Source organism: Gopherus flavomarginatus, chromosome 4, assembly GCF_025201925.1.
Source record: "Gopherus flavomarginatus isolate rGopFla2 chromosome 4, rGopFla2.mat.asm, whole genome shotgun sequence".
Classification (NCBI taxonomy): domain Eukaryota; kingdom Metazoa; phylum Chordata; order Testudines; family Testudinidae; genus Gopherus; species Gopherus flavomarginatus.
In genome coordinates, this window is record NC_066620.1 from 1,790,886 (window position 1) to 1,810,867 (window position 19,982).

The 19,982-nt window shown below is 48.8% G+C and overlaps 1 protein-coding gene across 2 annotated transcripts in view; it reads right to left on the minus strand.

Moving 5' to 3' along the window:
* Window positions 1–12,073: 12,073 nt before the first annotated feature.
* SYNDIG1 (synapse differentiation inducing 1) overlaps window positions 12,074–19,982 on the minus strand; it is a 119,224-nt gene continuing 111,315 nt past the window's right edge. For both annotated transcript variants that reach the window (XM_050951241.1, XM_050951244.1), the window contains one exon: window positions 12,074–13,216. In XM_050951241.1, coding sequence (XP_050807198.1) covers window positions 13,058–13,216 — 159 coding nt within the window. In that variant the 3' untranslated portion in view covers window positions 12,074–13,057. The remainder of the gene's footprint in view (window positions 13,217–19,982) is intronic.

Below are 19,982 nucleotides of genomic sequence, written 5' to 3' on the forward strand. Positions count from 1 at the left end.
TATAGATGGGCACTATATTTGCCCCCTTCCAGTCTTCTGGAATCTCCCCCGTCTCCCATGATTTCCCAAAGATAATAGCTAGAGGCTCAGGTACCTCCTCTATTAACCCCTTGAGTATTCTAGGATGCATTTCATCAGGCCCTGGTGACTTGCAGGCATCTAACTTTTCTAAGTGATTTTTTACTCGCTCTTTTTTTATTTTATCTTCTAAACCTACCCTCTTCCCGTAAGCATTCACTATATTAGACATTCCTTCAGACTTCTCAGTGAAGACCGAAACAAAGAAGTCATTAAGCATCTCTGCCATTTCCAAGTTTCCTGTTACTGTTTCCCCCTCCTCACTGAGCAGTGGGCCTACCCTGTCCTTGGTCTTCCTCTTGCTTCTAATGTACTGATAAAAAGTCTTCTTGTTTCCCTTTATTCCCATAGTTAGTTTGAGCATGGATTGGAAAGGCAGTGCACAGCTCCAGGAAACACGCAGCTGCCTTTGCAATAGCATCCCATGGTACGGCATGAACGGCTCACCAGAAATACCATATGCAAAAGTGCCCTTCTAATGGAGCAGCAGGCAGCTAGCAACAGCATTTCTGGGCGTCTGGCCTGAGAGGAGAGTGGGGAGTTTGTGTTCTGAAGGACAGTGATTTGTTCCTGTTGTGTGCCCTAACAAGGGGATGGCGCTGACCTTGTTTGGGTGGATTTAAAAGCCAGTCGCTAGCCACTGTTGGAGCCATGACCAGCTAGCAGCAGTTTCTGTGGGTGTTTGTAAGTTTGGGGGAAGAAGGAGAATTTTTCCCCCGTTTTTTTTTCCTAGGAGCGTCTCGGAAGAGAAGAGACTGATGGTGACTGAGGCAGCACTAGGAGCGTCCTGAGAAAGAAAGGAGACAAAGAACCTGGTTGGATGCAGAAGTTGCGGGAGACACGTCATCCTTCAGTGGGTATCTGCTGGAAGCTACTTACACATGAAAAGTCGTCTGGTAGCGCTCACAGCAGAGAACAGCCAAGGATCTGAGATGCAGCTGGAGACTATGATGAATTCAAAGGGGGATTTAAGGTATAGTACAGGAGAGGAGAGAGAAGGTGGTATGGACAGCTCAAGATTGGCAGACACCAGTCCAGCAAAAGGACTTGGAGGGCGGATTGCCAGCAGAGGAGAAGTGTCTATGCCAGAATGTGACCAAGAGGACAAGGCAGAGGAACAGACCGGCTAGGAGCTGGTCTACACTAGGGGAGGGGATCGATCTAAGATACGCAACTTCAGCTACGTGAATAGCGTAGCTGAAGTCGAAGTATCTTAGATGGAGTTACCTACTGTCCTCATGGTGCGGGATTGAAGTCCGCGGCTCCCCGTCGATTCCGCTACCGCCGCTGGCTCCAGTGGAGTTCCGGAGTCGATAGGAGCGCATTCGGGGATCGATATATCACGTCTAGATGAGATGCGATATATCGATCCCCGAGAAATCGATTGCTGTCCGCCGATATGGCGAGTAGTGAAGATGTAGCCTAGTGGTGCTGCATGTCAAGACAAATGACACTGCTAGATTCCCATCAGAATGGATCCAGGACAACTGCTTGGCTGGGTAAGAGATTTAAGGAAGTGGAAGCTGAGATGATATTTGGCAGAGTACTTCCATTCCTAGAGAAAGAGGAGGAAGGAGTGACCAGATCATGAAGAGCAACAGGTGGCTCAAGGACTGGTGCTATGGAGAAGGTTTTGGAAGATTGGCCATTGGGAGGCATCTGTAGAGAGAAGACTGTTCTCGACTGATGGGCCGAGGTACCAGTCTTCTGAGAACAAGGCTGGCATGATTGCTAAGAAGGGCTTTAAACTAGGAGATGAGGGGAGAAGTTTGGCAGAGACTTGTGAGATCTCCATGCCTGGCCTGAGTTCACAGGAGCAGGAAAATCAGCTAACTGGAGATCCGGTCATGGATAATGGAACATCACAAGGTAGGAGTATGGCCAGCAAGGAGAAAGGAAGAACAAACATTGGCTGGAGTAGCAGTCAGGTAGGTGTTACAGTTAGTGAAAGGACTATATGTAATCCAGCTAGATAACTGGGTGCGATCTGAGAGGAACCACTGAAATGATAGTACACGAATGCAAGAGGTCTGGGCAATGGAATGGAACTACTGGTGCAGGCGATCAGGGTGGATAGTATCGGGAATTACAGAACCATGGTGGAATAGCACTCACCTGGACTACAGGTACTGAAGGGATGTGCTGTTTAGGAGAGAGAGGAATCAGTGTAAGGTGGCGGTGTAGAGTTGTATATCAGTGAAGCAGTAAACTGAAGAAATAAGTGACGGTATCGACAAAACAGGCTGTCTGTGTCAAAATCACTGTGGGGAAGGATTGTAAAAGATTCTGTTGGGCTAGAGTTGTGGCGTGCAATAGACCCCCCAGTCAGACTCGGATCTGGATAGAGATCTCTTGAATATTATTAGCGAGAAGTACTATTGGGAATTGTGAGAATGGGGTATAAAGTGGAGAATAAATGCTACTCATACTGGTAGAACCTGGTTGTTTCTGGAGGTGATAGATGACTGTTTTCTTCAGCAAACTGTCACTGAACTAAAAAGAGGTGATGCAGTTTTAGATTTGGTTTTGGTAAGTACTGAAGACATCACAGAGGAGCAGGTGACAGGAAATAAATAATCTTGGCTCGAGTGATCAGTTTGAATTAAATGGAAGGACTATCCAAACCAGGCCATCAGCTGTGGTTTTTTTATATCAAAAAGCCAGACTTAATTAATTAAGGAAGTCAACTGGCCAGAAGAGCTGGGGGGGGCTTGAATTTGGAGGAGGCTTGGAATTTCTTCAAATCAACTATACAAAAACGATCTCAAATGTGCATCCCAAGCAAGGAGCATAAACCTGTGGGGAAAGGCCCCAGACCCAGCTGGATGAATAAGCACTGCAAAAAGTTTATTAGGCGTAAGCAGAGAGGGAACGAAAAAATGGATCAGCAAAGGAAGCTACATCATGGAAGTTAGAAAATGTAGGAATAAAGTGAGAGTTGGTAAAAGTCAAGCTCTTGCCAAGGCCATTAAATTAAATAAGGCTTTTTTTATTACAAAAACCAAACAGAGAATAGGGAAGGATGCGGTTGGGCCATTGTGCAGTGGGGATTGGCAGGAGGTTAAAGATAATCTAGGCATGGCCCCAAACCAAAATGAATACTCTGCTTCAGTTACAGGTATGATGATAATATGGAGGGTGGGCATGAAGGCAGGTCAGCTGATGAAATGATTGTCTAGAAATGGAAATTACCACATCTGAGGTGGAAGAACCACTTTAAAGAGCTCAGTGCACTCAAATCGGGGGGACCGGCTCATTTCCCTTCCGGAATACTGAAAGAACTGGCACGTGAGATTGCTAGTAGCAAGTATTTTTAATAAATCTATTTGGGGGTATTCCCCTACGACTGGAGAATAGCTAACATTGTACCTGCATTTAAGAAAGAAAAATAAAGTGATCCAGACAATTACAGACCTGTTAGTCTGACCTCAGAAACACGCAAGGCTTTAGAACAAATTGTGATGGAAAGAATAATTAAATTAAATTAGGTGGCCAGTAAAGTGCATATAATGCAACATGGATTTACCAAAGGTAGATCAGGCCAGACTAACCTGCTTTTCTTCTTTGAGAAATAACTGATCTTTTTGATAAGGAAAGTGCAATAGACCTAACATGCTTGGACTTTAGTAAAGCATTTGACAGGATACCCCATGGGAAATAATTAGTGAAATTTGAGAATGTGGATAAGGAACTGGCTAAAGGGGAGAAGACAACGGGTTGTGCTGAAAGATGAATTATCAGACTGGAGGGGGGTTACTAGTGGAGTTCCTCAAGGATCCGTCTTGGGGCCAATCTGATTCAATATTTTTCCTAATGACCTTGGCACAAAAAGTCTCAGCACCTGAGGGCACAGAGATGATTTGCTTAGATGGACTCTGAGCAAATAACACAGTCAGTTCAGAGATTAATTACACATTACAGCTACTGGTTGATAGGATTTCATAACCACTGAGCTACTTTCATTGATTCTCAGTGTCTCAGAATAGAGACCTTGGTAGCTTAGAGCATTGTTTACTGCTCTGTCAATCGAAGATGAATTCCCCAATTCTCCCTGGGAAGTCTGGAGTGTGACTTGCTTGCAGAAGCTCTGCTCAGAGCGGTCAGAGGCCAGACTAAACAACCAGAAGCAAGGCATGAAGCACGCAAACTGCTGACTTCCCAGATGGCTGCTGCAGAGTGATGCTGCCTTTGTAGCACAGATCCAGCTTCCACTCTCTTGTTTTTTTGCGCCTCCTTAATAATCTGTGGACACTACCATGGTAACAGTGGTGCCAGTCCCTGCAAAGCGGGGGCCCAGGTCTTCACAGATATGTAGGTGCCTAACTCCCGCTGAACCCAAAGGGGAGGTCGGCACCTAGTTAGTTCTGAGGAGCTGAGCCTAAACGCCTCTTGAAGAGTTAAAGAAACCAAATTCACAAATAGCCAGCGGCCTAGTTTTCCTCCCAGCTTCCACTTTAATCTCTGCTGGCCTCACTTCCTCATTTGCAAGGCGCCTGATGAGAGATGCGTTTGCATTTCTATATGGACAGCAACTGTCCCAGCCTGCAACGTGTTCAGCACACAGACAGCAGGGCTGGACCAGCGGGTTAATCATGAAATAAGAACAGGGCCAAACATCAGCCTCTCTCCAAAACCAGACTTGGGGAAGCACACGCCTTCGCTCCAGATGGCCTAGAGGCTGCTGTGGTCATAGCCCAGAAGGGACCAGTAGGTCATCCTGCCTGATCTCCTGTATATCACGGGCCACCTCCGCCTGTATGCTAAATGCACCCAGCCCAAAGTCTTACAGCCCCCTGGAGACTAGACTGGTATGGGCCACAGGCAGAAAACAGGCCTGTGCTTGAGGCTGGCAGGGAAATGCTGAAGTAGGACAGACCCTGATAACCCCTGCTACAGAGGACAGCAAAAACCCACCAGCGTCACTGCCAATCTGAGCTGGGGGAAATTCCTTCCCAGCCCTGCATGTGGTAATTGGTACAGCCCTGAACATGGGAGCAAGCACCAGCCAGCCCAGCACTGGAGAGAGAGAATGCTCAGCACCACCTCACAGCCCTGGCCCTCCCCGGCCAATGTCGCATCTCTGATGCTTCCAAGGAAGAAGATGCAATCAGCCAATCAAGAAAGCAGACGACCTGGCTTGTACGCATGACCCTTTGATGGGACTTTACATTACAAGAATCAATCTGGGCATTCCCATGCTGGCATAGACGGGTTCGTAGTCACTCATTGTGGGAACTCTGGGTTATTATTGCAGCCAGTCACCGGTTAGACATCAATTCTGTTTTCCTGAAGCCTCGTGATTGGTCTGGGTCCAACTGTTCTGATGCCGAGTGCACTGGAGTTTAGGTGACTTGTACCATCCAGGTGAAGTGAAGTGAGTATTTTACAACAATGGGGAAGGGAGAGGTGCTACAGAGGCCAAGCTACCATAGTTACTGTGAGCATGACCTGGTGTCATTCCCTTGCTGGGTGTACCCAAGCTAAAGGAGAACTCTTACTGGCTAAAGTGCAGGCAGGATGGGGAACGGGGTACCCCAAACGTGAAACGCCTTTGCAAAGAGGGCTTCCTTGAGGCAGGCTAGAGGAGTAGGGTGCAGACATTGCGTATCTCCTTATGCCAGTCTGAACAGCTCTGAGGGCGGAGCACCGTGGGCCTTGCTTCCTTTGACCTGGCTTGCTCCTGCAGGACACTGCGAGGAAGGCAGAGCTCTGCACAGGGGTAAATGAGCATGCTCAGTGCAGAACAGGGGAGAACTGGGCCTGTCTCCTTCCCCAGGGCTGCCAGACGGATCAGGTCTGGAAGCCCAGGATGGCTCGTGGGCGCCCTTGGCAGAGGCAGGAACTCTTGTCCCTGCCACTGAGTGAAGATGTGCCAGTACTGCAGGGCCAGATGAAGAGGAGGTTGCCCAGGCCCAATAGCCAGAGGGCAATGTAAGGAGGTCCTTGGCTGGCGTGATTCACTGCAGCACCTTTGGCTGCGGTGGAGTGGCACCAATTCGCGCCCACTTAGGGAGACAGATCACTGCTGAGGTGGGGATAAATGCAGCAAGGCGTGAACTGTCTGGCCAGACGGAGACCCAGCCGCTCCAGAGAGAAGAGCAGTAGAGATCAGTGCTGTTCCCGTATGCCACCCCTCTGCAGGCTGAGCAGGATGTCGGCCTGAATGGCAGCATACAACACAACCTAGTGAGAGACACAGCAGGGGCATCCTGCAGAGCCCCTGCCTGGGCCAGGCTCTGGGAGCAGATGCTGCATCCCGTCCGAGTGCAGCAAATCAGGAGACACCTGCCCAGTGATGCGAGGTTCTGTTCCAAGAACAGCTCTGCCCTGGGTCAAACAGGATTTAATTCAGGGCAGCGCTAGGCAGGAGAGCAGACTTGGTGATCACAGTGGTCCCTTCTGGCCTTACAATGGCTGAGCCCCGAACCCTGGAAGACTCGCACGCTGCTGGTAACAATGATCAGGGAGGCACAGCCGAATGCCTTCCACCCCCAGGCGTTCCTGGTGGCAGGAGGAGACGGCTGGCGAGGCAGAAACGTGTCAGCGGACAAAGCGCCAGGAACAAAACTGGGCAGAGCCTGCAGAGCTGCTGGCGAAAGGAGGTAAAAGCAGCACAAGACAAAGGTGGAGGAGCAGTGCTCAGCTCCGCAGGGCGAGCCGATGCAGCTCAGCGGCAGCAAGGCAGGTGGGGTCCGAGGGGAAAGCAAGAGGCCATTTCAGGAGGTGTAGCGGTGTAGGCCAGGAAGGACTTCGCAGCTACGCCATATGAACTGGGGCTGTGTTCCCTGGGTACCCATATTGGGGGAGGATGGTGCAAGATGGGGGGAGATGGGGAAGCTGATGACAATAAGGGATCGTGGTGTCTTGGCACTAGAATAGGCAAACCCTGGTTTTGTGAATAAGACTCATAATTGTGCCCACTCCCGGTTTGTCTCTGCGGTGTGGACCACGTACAGGTGCTAGCCATGTCTGCACAGAGTAGCACAACTTGGCACTTGTGCAGCAGCGTCTTCCCCTGAGTTCCTCACTGTACTTTACACGTATTAATGAATCCAGGCTCTCGCTTAGCTAGAGCTAGGGCAAGAAACGAGGTTTTGTTTGTTTGCAGGAAGTTGAAGAAAAATGTTAATTTGGGTCAAACCAACTATGAAATGTTTTGGAGTTGTTGGTTAATTGACAACGTCTGCTTGGCCCTGTCCGGAGCAGGGAGGTTCTTCAGGGTCTTCCACACCCCAAGGGGGCACCCTAACCACTGAGCTAAATGTTATAAACTTGCGGGGTGGGACGGGACGTGGGACATCAGTGGCACCACCATCTCCTACCCCTCCCCCTGCCCCGACTTGCTTGTGAATGGCTGAAACTGTTTGTGTCAAGTTTGTGAATAGTTTTGGGCTGCAAATAAACTATTTGTCCAAAAGACTGTCACCCAGCTCTACTCTCAGTGCAGCTCTAGAGTGGACCAGAGTTAGCTCCGTCTCACGGCTGGGGAATGAAATGGCATTGTTTAAGCCACACGGCAAGCCAAAAGCTGCACTCCTGCTCACCAGTATGCGCGTAATGACTGGGACAGTCGTTGCTGGGGGTGGAGTCATGGGCAGATCACTAGTGCCTGAAGGCAGCTTGGCTGACTCAGGGGCTATCAATATGTTTCCGTAACAGGCGATCTGTGAAGCTCTCAGTGAGTGCACTGTTTGCAGTGGCCCTGGCTAGATATGCACCCAGGTGAAGGGCATTTAACATATGCAATGAGTTTTAGGAACAGCTGGTACCATGGAGAGAGCAATCACGCTGCTCCACTTTGCTGCATCATCACACAGGTAAAGACTGTTCCGTGCAGCTCATGTCCGCAATGGAGCTGATCCTTAGCGCCTGTAAATGATCCTAGTTCTATTGCAGGCAAACGAGGAGCTTTCCAATTTGCACAGCAGTCCCACTTTGTTTGTATGTCGCTGCTATTTGTTCAGTATGTGCTGGCTAGGCTGCACTTGGTGTTCAGAATTCGTGCTGGTGGTAACGGCCTCACTTGGACTGTTTGCTGTTCATTATTCATGTGCGACTGGGCATTTCTTAAACAGGAGCCTAATACGGAATGGCAGAAAGCAAACTAAGAAGAGTGCACGTTGGGTATGAATTATCAGCTAATCATTCAGGCTACAGTTTTGTGGATCTTCAAGGGCTCATGAATATTCTTATAAAGTTACCAGCAGTGGCTCGGGTAGTTACAGAATGACTAGTCTGACCCCCATCAGTGATAAAGGAGTCTCTTGCCACAATGACAATGAGTCATGAAGCTATTCACAAATCACTCTCTGCATGTGTGACCCAGGCTAACACACTATGGCTTTGCCCCACTGGTAGTAGGCTTAGTATCTAGGGGATGAATGCTAAGGGCTGGTTGTCTTGCTCAAACGGTAGCGGCTTGCGCTTTGAGATCCTGTCCTGTGGTGTCTTTCACATACCCCCGCTGTTTGAGCAGACCTCCTTCCATTGCCTTTGTGATGCTGGCAGACCAAGGGCCAGCTCCAGCAAGTCGCTAGGTCCCAGCTGGACACAGACAGAGGCACAGCTGGCGTCTGTCCGGCTCACCTAAGGGTTCATAGTGCTAGGATGGGTATTAGAACGATAGGAAGTGAGTAGCAGTTGGACTCTGAATGCTTGTTTAGTGCTGTCTGCGTTAATCTGACTTGCAATAGCTGTGGCCCATTCGATTGTGTAAGAGCTGAGCAGGTACTGAGAGTCTCTGGGATGGTATGAATTACCCGCACAGAAAAGGGTCGTTAATTAGTGCGAAGCGCTGCCGAAATTGGAGACCCTTCGATACCAGACCAGCTCTGGGTGGATCTTACAACTGGAAAATCCTTATATCTGGATTGATAACCCAGCAACAAAAGGACTCTTACTGCTGTTCTGCGCCCCTCCCTGCGACGAAGAGGCAGGGATGTGCACACCTTCCATAAACTCACTTTGCAGCTCAGAGCATGTATTAGGACGGGGATTAAAAACCCCAGACGAGACGAACTAAGCATGTCTAGACCTCTTGGATTGCCTGTGGGGGCAGGTGCAGTGGGACGGTAAGGTGGTTCTAGGCATAAGCAAGTGATCCTCAGCTGCTTAGCCTGGGTTAGCCCTAAAGATCAAATAGCGCTTGCTGATTATAGAAGCCAATATTCCCTTTTGAATCCGAGGACTGTAACTCATCCGTGTGGCTGTTTCCTTGCTCTAACCCAGTAAATAACTCTCAAATTTCCCTTTCAATAAATCTTCAGCTTGCAATAGGACTGGCTTGAAGCATTGTGTTTGGTGTGAGACCGAACGTGCAATTGACCAGGGCTAAGGGACTGATCCTTTGGGCTCAGGAGTAATCTGAATGTCACGGTGACTCTTGGGGCAAGGCGCCTCTATCCCAGTGATACACAGCCCCCCTCCCCATGCTCCCACTCCTCCCAGGGGAGGAACTGACAGACTTTTTCTGTGACACACACGTATCACCCCCGCCGCTCGTGAGGATTCCCCTGAGGACACCAACTCCTCCCCCCCCAGGAGGGACCAACAGACCCTTCCCCCTCCCACTTTGGCCATCAATGTGTGACCCCCACCCCCACAACTAGGATTTCCCCCCATAACCTAGAGATGACCCCCCGATAGCTGGAATAATGCTCCCCCCTCCGTATCCCCACAGTGTCGGGGGTGTGTGTGTGTGTGTGTGAGATGCTCACTCTATAGCCCCCCCCTCCACATACGATGTCATCATCACTAGGGTGACACCTCCCCAGTCCCTAATGCCTCACCTCTCTTCTTGTGGTCAGCACCGGAGCGTCTCTGCTGCTCCGATCCCTCCCAGGTGTGGCAGGCATCTTGTGGGGGCCCCCGGGAAGCCGAAGGGGCACTGGCTCTGAAGACTCACTGCCCAGGACGTGGGAGCTCAGCTTGTGCTGTATTAGCTGCAGTTGCTGGGCATGGCACAGGGGTGTGGGGTGTGTGTGTATGGGGGGTTCTGGAGTCTATGGGTGAAGTGGCTGCAGTCCTACTGCAGAAAGGGGGTCCTGCTGCCTGGGCTGGACCTGCTGTACTGTTTGGGGGGCACGGAGGCATTGCCCCCCATCTCTGCCTGTGTGTAAAATGTCAGCAACAGGCTTTATAACCCAGGCTGACGCCGAAGCCAAACCCCAGGGGAACCAAGGAGCCACACAGCTGAAAAATCCATCACCTAGTGGTTCAAAAATCGAGCTCCCGAGCTGAACATCCCCAGTGTCAGGGTGCGCCAAGCTGGTGTGGCAGGCGGGGCCCTGAGTAAGGGTGGGCCAGTGCTAGGAATGCTGAGATGAGTTTGGGGCCAGAGCCGGGGCTGTGTGCTGGGGGCGTGCGCCACCCACTCCGATTTGCGCTTGCTGGGGCGGGAACCCTGTGCTTTAGCACCGTAATGCTGGTAGCTTAGCCAGGTATACTCCACATCTCACTAGAGCCCACTTCAGCGTTCAGCTCCTCGTCCTCTGAGCCTGCCTTTGCTAATGACCCTTCCTGGCCAAGAGGGGCCAAACCTGGGGGTGGTGCTGTTAAGGTTTTGCTCCTACAAGTAAGTGTGTGAGAGAGAGAGAGTGTGTGTGGGGGGGGCTCAGACTAGAATAATCCATGTGGTCAGGGTGTAATGCAGCTGTAGACTAAACGGCTGTACACTTAGCTTGCAGTCTCACGGTTGTTTGTCTTCCAGCTCTCTCGGTGGAATCAAGCAATCTCTCTATTGTCAACTTTTTTTTTTAACTTAAATATACAAGCTACGGTTCTAGGCTTGACTTCATGGCAACCTTTGCTTTCTTACTTGTCATATGGGAACATCTGATCAGAAAAGTGTCTTTCATGAGCCAAGACCAGATGCTCATAACCTGCACTGAAACGAACTGCTTGTGGTTCCAACAGGGCTGTATTAAGGGGCATGTATTCTATGGCCCCAGATCCTGGAGTCAGGTGATGATAAAAGATTATCAGCATTTATTTTTTAAAGTGACCCTTTCTAGTGTTCGTGGTTGTGAGAAGCAATTTAAAAATGTGACCCAAGTGTAACTGATGGAGTGCCATCTGCCTGAGTCTGCAGGCAGCCTGAAACTAAAGCTTGGAGAGGTGTGAATCGTAGCACGAATCTCAATGGTGCATTTAACACTGATCTGGGGAGCCAGGCCAACACCACCCCCGCAGGGGGCCCTGTGTGTGCGTGGAAGGGGCAGAACGCAGCTCCCCAGTTAAGCAGATAGCCCGTTTGCTGGGGCAAATATTAGGGTGCACCCCCTTTCAGTGGCCCCTGCTGCTACTTCTGCAAGAAGGGAATGGCAAGTCCCTGATTTGAGAGGAGGGGTTCCTGCCACTCCAACTGGGGGCAGTGAGGCTACAGGTCTCTGCCATGGTATGTCTATAGTGCAATTAAACCCTGAACATTTGACTCAGGCTAGAGCTTGGGCCCCGGGCCAAGGCCAGCCCAGATATCTACAGGGCCATTTTACAGCCCCACAGCCCAAGCCCTGACAGCCCAAGTCAGCTGACACAGGGCAGCCGCTGGTGTTTAACTGCCTTAATCCAGCCCTGGGCTTCAGCAGTGGAAGATATTGCTTTACGCCTCGGTCCTGACGCAGGGGGAGCATTATCATGGCCTTCACCGTCTACAGTGCAGAAGCAGGTCCTCTTCCCTGGCTGCATGAACGCAGGCTGACAGAGCTTGGGCTGCTACCCCTGTACATCACAGGGCACTGGTAGCTGCAGCTGTCTGAAGAAAGCTCCACCACTTGCCCTACGACTGTGTGCTGTGTGGTTTACTAAACTGTATAACTATCCGAAAACTAGTTCTGGATGTGTTTGTACCCCTCCCCAGCGCCCCTCCCCAACACACAATCCCAAACCAAAGGGAGAAACTAGACACGAAATACAGAATTGGAACAAGTGATCCTCAGTGGCCTTCTTTGATAAATAAGTGGTGTTGACAGAACCCAAATGAATGAATATTAAAACAGCCATTTGCAATGATCAATGTTTCAGCATTATTATATACATATAGCTCTCCGGTCAACCAACTCCCTTGAAAGAAATGCTAGATTTGAAAAAGAAAAGGTGGTGGTGGGGGTGTCAGAAAGCAAAGAAGCCTGTTACTGCGCCCAGTGAAATGAGGACAACGCTTAGTTCCTTCACAGTGCACCACTTCCGTTCTCTAGCGGAGGCAGCTGGGCAGGATTTCTAGGAATGAGCTGGGGTGCCAGGATGTTGGACTTTGAGTGCCCTCCTTTGCTGTTCTGTGTCCGAGTCTGCCCCGGGGTGGGCTACAAAGTGGTCCTTCCCTTTGTTAGTTCCCTACTTGCCCAGGACACATTGCTGAGGGTTGCTCGTATTTAGCTGCTGCATAGTCCCCTGAGGGAGGCGGAGGCTGCCTGACTGTGTTATGTGGCTCAGAAGCGTCACTCACGCAGCATGACTGCCATGAAGGATTAATTTTACAGCAGATCCCATGCTAGACTAACGTCATGTTCCGTGCACTGAGCGTGTTCGTGCTTAGCTGTTTCATTTTAAAATGAACCAAGAGCAGGAAAGGAAAATCATTTTCTCTTTTTTCCTCTTATGGTAGCCTACTGAATGCAAGAAGATTAGGCAACACTCTATGCTGAGGCCTCTAGCTCACCCTTCAGCAAACGCGTCCTACCTTCCGTTTCAGGAATCGCTCCTCTAAGAATCAGTGCAGCGCAGACGAACGTATTAACTAGCAAGCCGGGGCAAACCAGCGGCGGGGGCAAGTTCTAGTTCACCAGTAGGAGCACAGTATTGCGTAAAACACAGAAGAGTTGGAGGATGAAAAGATGCAGGATGTGTGCACCATAAACCATCAACCCACTTTCCTGTCTTTCCAGTATCTAGCACCAGCATGCGTGTCTCATGGGCGTGCGAGCTGCTGTGGTTTTCTGCACTGCCGAGAGCTGCACAGGTGGCTCTTCCTCTCTCCTGAGCCTCACAAGTGGTTGTTCTTGGACAGGTAAGCGATCAGTGCCACGGCAACCCCCACATAGATGCCAGTTCCAATCGTGATTGACAGCACGGCCAAGAAAAGTGCTCGCCGGGAGCTGGAACTTGCTTGGTGGAAGTCTCCCTTGGCCACTGCTTTGTTCGTCTGAAAGATAAACCGACAAAAACTGTATTTATTGACCTTGAAAATGAAGTGGACACACTCCTAAACTATGGAGACGAATCTTATGATTCATAAATCAGTAACTCCATTAAGTTCCACTCAGAAGCTGATACCTTGCAAAATCTGGGCCTATCTGGGTGCTGCTGTGGTCACATCACAAGACCTAACTAATTTAGGAGATCAAATCTCATTTTCAAAGGGGCCTCTTTTGGTTTTCACTTTGGCCTCGACCTTAACAAAGCAGGGCAAAGCAGCTCTAAACGTTCTCATTACCATACCACTGTTGTGCCAACCACCAGCATATATTTATTACTGGCAAATGATTACCATAATTAGTGGGTACAATAGAAAGCAGTTATGCGGCCCCCATCTCTCTTATGAGTGAGTTGTACTGTTCCACAATGAATGTCCATGCTGGGGACATGTAAGGTATTGGGGGCGGGGGGAAGGATTTGTAGGCATCAAATGGAACATTTCATGGGACGCGCCCTGAGGTCATTTCTCCATTTCCACATGCAGTGTCCGAGGAGCAGTTTAAGAGCTGGGAACCCAAAGGTCTACCGAAACGTGCAAATCACAACTGGCTCCTCTCAGATGGCCTCCAAGTGGCTGACACACTTCTTGCTTCACACGCTCGCTGTCAGCCAAACGTTCTCACCAACCTGGCCAAAGCCGCTGCAGACAGTCACTCCACACGGCTTGGGGACAAATGCCAGAGCCGTGCTGCTGTGGGACAGCGGGTTTGCAGCTGGAGGCTTTGGGTGCTCCCATTAACTGGCAAGGTTATTGCTCCTATGCGTAGGTGCTTTGCGGAACTGGGGCCATATGGGTGCTTCTCCCTTGGTTTGGCTGCATAACACTGTATTTAGCTGCTTGATCCTCAGCCCCAGGAACCTACAGGATGACCCTCACCTCAATCCCCATCCCTGACAGCGGCAGGGAAGGCACTGAGTATGCTCGGACGTCTCTTTCCCTAGCTGACTCGATGGCTCAGAGGCACAGACTAAAGCTGATGGGAATCATCCCACTGAAACCAGTCCACTGAATTCTTTCCGTCTGCCCTAGAAAGCTACCTGACAAGGACGCTGGATGGGAAGCTGCAAGGATGAAAAGTGCTCCTTTGATTACTGCAATTCCATTTGCTAACAATGAAAACCAAGACGACAATGTCTCAACAGCATCCTTTCCCTGTTCGGAGTCCTACCCCGTCCAACCCACGCCAGAGACACACGAAGGCCCAGATCCTCAAAGCCATGGGAGTAGGCTCCTAGAGACCGGTGAGGATGTGGGACTTTGCCTCATTGACCGCAGTGGCATTACTCGTGTGCTTAACATTACACATGTGTTTAAGCACTCTGCTGGGTTGTGACCCCAGTCAACCATTAGTTTCAGCAGCAAAGAATCCTGTGGCACCTTATAGACTTAACAGACGTACTGGAGCATGAGCTTTCGTGGGTGAATACTCACTTCGTCGCATGCGGGCTACCCCTCTGATACTTGCAACCAGCAGTTTGCATTTTAAAATTACCTTACTCCTAGGAACCCTGGATACGAAATGGTGCAGTGCATGGGCTGGCCTCACATGCAGAATTTTTAAAGTACATTTATTAGTAGGCTGAGCAGAATGCAATTTTGACAGTATCGATGGTTATTTTTAAACATTTTTTTCTATTTTTTATCTATTTAAATGGTCACAGTAGTGGGAAATTACTTGGGTGTCAGACAATTATTCAGTGACAGGAGATGCTGAGATTCAAAAAGTGAAAACTTTATAACTGTTAAAACACAGATTGTCATCATCATGTGTCAAAATATACAAAGTAAACCTCCTTCAGTCAAACTCTCATACATTTTCAAACAGCATTTTTCTTACTGTGCCTGTGTGTACATTTCAATTATTAGCAATGGAAATATTTTTTGGTTGGCTTGGGTACAGTGAAATTAACATTTACCAATAAATATCGAATCCTTCCAAGTCTAATGATGATCATACTATTATTTATTATTTGTACTGCCCAAGCACCTAGGAGCAGCAGTAAAGAATGAGAGGCTAGATACTGTGCAACCATGGAACCAAAAACCCCAGTCCCTGACCCAGGTCAATAAACAGTTAGAAAAGGAATGATATCACAGGGCTGATTCATAACAATACCTACCTCTTACCTAGTGCTTTTTGTCAATGGATTTCAAAGCGCTTTACAAATGAGGTCAGTGTCATTATCCCCATTATACAGATGGAGAAACTGAGGCACAGTGGCAGAGCTGGGAATAGCATCCAGGTCTCCAGAGGCCCAACATGGTACTCTAGCCACTAGGCCACACAGCCTCCCAAATGGCATCTGTTACTCTGTGGGCTTCATGTTGTCACTGGCAGACTTACCCTTGTTAGTCAATTACAATATAGCAGTGGGGGAGGGGCATAATGAATGCTCTGATTATATTTCTCGATGCACAGACACTCTGTTTTTGACACGTCTCTGCCCGTCTCTAGCTTTCAAACCGCTTTCCGCTACGCTGGTATTTGTCTTTCTACCATCTTGCTCCCTGAAGCAATTATGAGCAGCCAAATGCCAATCCACAAAGCTGACAAAAAGGCTGCTGGCCATTATGTAGTGACTCTATTAGGAGAACTGTCTCTTCTGATTTATCAGCCTAATTCTTCTTGAGCACAATGGCTTATGAAAGCGAAAACAACCCGTTAGTAGGAATCAGAGTGGGCCAGCCGGGGAGGAGAATAATTCTTGGGAAAGAGCGACAACTAAACAGCTGCCATGATGAGATTAAGCCATCCTCCTCTGCCACCAGGCGAAGCTGTCGCTGACTTCCTGAGCAGCGCATGGTATTTCCTCAGCTCTTGGCAGCTGACTGAACACACAGGCCAAAAGTTTCCAAAGTGATGAGTGATTTCAGGGGCCTCCCGTTAGCCCAGCAAGGGCTTCGGCCAAGCAGGCCTGCCCGAAAGGTGGGGCCTGTTGAAGGGTCTCAGGTTCACTACATGAATTTACTAGTTGCTCTTAAGGCTTGGCCACAGGACCTGATCCCGAGCCCAGATCCCCAAAGGTATTTAGGTGCATAACCCCCATTTAAACTAATGTGAGCCAGGCACCTAAATACCTTTGGGGATCTGGGTCTGGGAATCTTTCCATTCAATGGACTTTGGATCAGGCCCATAGCGAGAGGAGTTTCCATTTACACATTACATTTTATTCCTAATGTGCAGACACGCACAGAAAGCTTCAGAGATTGCCATTTCTTCCCCGGGGACTGCGATAGCTTCAACTTGCTCCCCACCCCCATGACCCGGTTGCCTGCAGCAGTCTTAACAAACGGCCTGATCCAAAACTCTCTAAAGGGAATTAAAAAAACTCCTACTGCTCCGGCCCATACTCCCTTGGGAAATCTGTCTGGAACGCTCCCAACTGCCATGCTTAGATCTGGCCTCAGTAGCCACTAAGCACCCCTGTCATCACACCCTACGGGCCACTGTAATAATCTTTGTACAGAACATGCCTGGTGAGGTATCATTTGAAAACTAATCACTCGCCGGTCAGTCACAGCATGGTAACATGTCTGTCGCAACATGATAAGTAAGGTTATGAATTCCCCTGTAGGATGGCACTAGCGGTATGTTCCTAGGGTGACCAGACAGCAAATGTGAAAAATAGAGACAGAGGTGGGGGGCAATAGGCGCCTATATGAGAAAAAGACCCAAAAATCGGGACTGTCCCTATAAAATTGGGACATCTGGTCACCTTATACGTTCCAGACCAGACAGCCCTGCCTAGGCAAAAAGGTAAAACTAATCGGTCCTAATTAAGCAATGTGGGTTCACCTCAGTTTACATACAAGCAGTAAACAGGGCCATCAAGCTAACAAGGGGAGGAGATTTCAGGAGACAGAACAATTTGAATTTAGCAAGCAGGGGCGGGGGGGGGGGAGGGAGGCAGAGGGAACCAGCACTTTGGGGTTCTGGAGGAGATCCTGACCGAGGGGATGGGGTGACATCCATCTTGCTGGAAAACTCTGGGTGAGAAAAGCCATCTTGAAGAAAGACTTATCTTGCTGGGGTAAGTTCAGTCACTAGAAAGCACAGGGCAGTGTGGGTTATTTTCTTGTCCACACTGTCCTCGGTTTACAGCTCTCCACTGTCACCTTTTAATTTCCTGGTGATTTTGGTGTTCAGCTAAAAATAATGATTACATCATAAGCAGGGCGTGCAGACAAGCTCTGAACTCACATTTGGCATGATCATCGCTCAAATCACATTGCCTGCAGCTTCATGAGTGATCATTCGCTTGCAGGCAGGTCACTTTTCAACTCGCAGGAATAGTTTTGCACTGTACCCCTCAATGCCAGTCTCTCTTCCTCTGTAGGTGATGTATGTTCTCTTTATCATACAGTCATACGTGTACTGGTGCCTTCCCTTTGCGTTAGGAATTGCCATACTGGATCAGAGAAGTTGGAAAGGGTTCAGAAGAGAGCTAGGAGAATGACTTGAGGTTTGTGAAATCTGCCGTATAGCAAGAGACTAATGGAGCTCATCTATTTCGCTTATCCAAGCAAAGGCAAAGAGGTGACTTGACCAAGTACCTACACGGGGCAGAGATGACCGATAGTTGATGGCTCTTTAATCTAGCAGAAAAAGGCATAATGAGATCCCGTGGCTGGAAGCCAAAGCTAGACAAATTCAGATTAGAAATAAGACACGCATTTTTAATAGCCAGGTAATTAACCATTGGAACAAGTTACCTGGGATGTGGAGGATTCTCCACCAGTGGGTATTGTTTAATGAAGACGGGGTATCTTTCTCAGAGATAAGCTCTAGCTCAAACAGAAGTTATGGGCCTGGCGCAGGAATGACTAGGGGAGGTTCCGCAGCCCATGCTATGCAGGAGGTCAGACAAGATGATCGTAATGGTCCCTTCTTGACTTACACTCTGTGAGTCAGCCCAGTGGACCATCTTGTCCAGGGCCATGTCTCTGACAGAGGCCAGAACCAGCTAATTCACTGGACAGTTCAAAAAACCATGAAGTGGGCAGTTGTTGCCCATAGAAGATTCTTCTGCCTACATTCAATGTCCTGAAGCCTGACGGCTTATCTCTCTTCCCCACTTCGGGGAGTTTATGATCCAAAGACAATGGAATTCTATGAGGAATCTTTCCATTGAATTCCATGGGCTCTGGATCAGCCTCACATAGTTCAGTCATTCTCATGGGCCCCTACATCACTGGGTTGATTGCTTTAGTTCCTTGGCACCAAACTGCTTCCTGAAAGCTTCAAGGAAACAAAATTAACCTTAGTACAGTCAAATCTTCAAAGTGAGGGTGTTGATCTCAAGTCTGATCCTGCAGGTTGCTAGGAATCCTTGACTACTATTGAAGCTGGTGTGAGTTCAAGATGCTCAGCATCTCGTTGAAGTCACTCAACTTGTAGGATGGGGACCTTAAATGTAACCTCCTCAGTGCCCCAGCAGGGATGTCAGCATTCCAACATGCCCTTTCCAAATACAACCCACCCACCTCCACCAAACGGACCGGATGTCACTTTCTTTACACTATCCATTCTGCACAGTTCTGTACAATGAGGGGGAAGGTGCTGCTGGATGGAGGCATCTCTGCTGGAGCAGGGATACCGTCGTGGTGCATTCTTTGTGGTGTATGATGGTTGTGCTAGTGCCAAATGTCTCTTTCTGGGTGCAGGAGTAGAGGGCATGAGCTGATGCTCGCTTTAATGTCTAATGTCCTTGCTTTTTAGGCTGCGTGTTAGGTGTATGAGGTTAAATCCTGTCTCCTTTGAAGTCAATGGCAAAATCTAGATTGACTTCAATGGGGCCCGGAGTTCACTTGTTATTCATAGAGCCATCTGAATAGACACACACCACAGCACCGTGTATTTCTATTAATTTCCCAGCTATTTTAGATAGGACCTTCACCATAGCAATGATAGGGTTAATAAAAACCAGCATTTTTGTCAATGAGCTCTTTGTGAATGGAGCTCCTGCTACAGCAGAGATCCGGCTTTTGGTTAAACTGTTCACCCCATGCAAAAGCAAAGGTCTTGAATTGCTTAACAGCTTTCATTTTGGACAAACCCGCAGTTACTTCACGTACAGCCCCACTCATCCTAACACGGTTCCATTAGCTCAGCCGATCTGCTTGGGAACCAGCTGAACACTTCCATGGAGATCCCAGTCTTCAATGAACTACTTCATCAAAATCTTCTTCTCAGACACAACCCACGCAAGCCTAGCAAGACCCAGTCCCCATGCACCCAGTTGTGGATACAGAAACATTACTGAGAGCACATACAAAAAGCAGTTTTTCAGTCTTCTAATCTGTTCAGAAAGGGTTCCCCATCCCACGTTGGTGAACAGAGGTCACTGGGTACGTCTTATCTTTCAGTCAGAGATGTCACCAGATAATTTGACTCTAAGAGATTTTAAAAAGCTGGCAGAGGAGCTTCAATAAATCTTGGAACACCAGGGAAGTTCCAGAAGACTAGAAGAAAGCTACAGTTCAGCCTATATGTTACAAGGGTAAACAGGCTGACCGAGGTCAATGTAGGCCAGTGAGTCTGATGGTGACCCTGGACAAGATAATGGATTGACGGTCGGGGGGGGACTCCATTAATAAAGAATTAAAGGAGGGTAATATAATTAATGTCATTCACCACAGGTTTATGGAAAATAGATCCTGACTAACTTGATATCTAGTTTTGAATACAAATTTGGTTGATAAAGGGAATAGT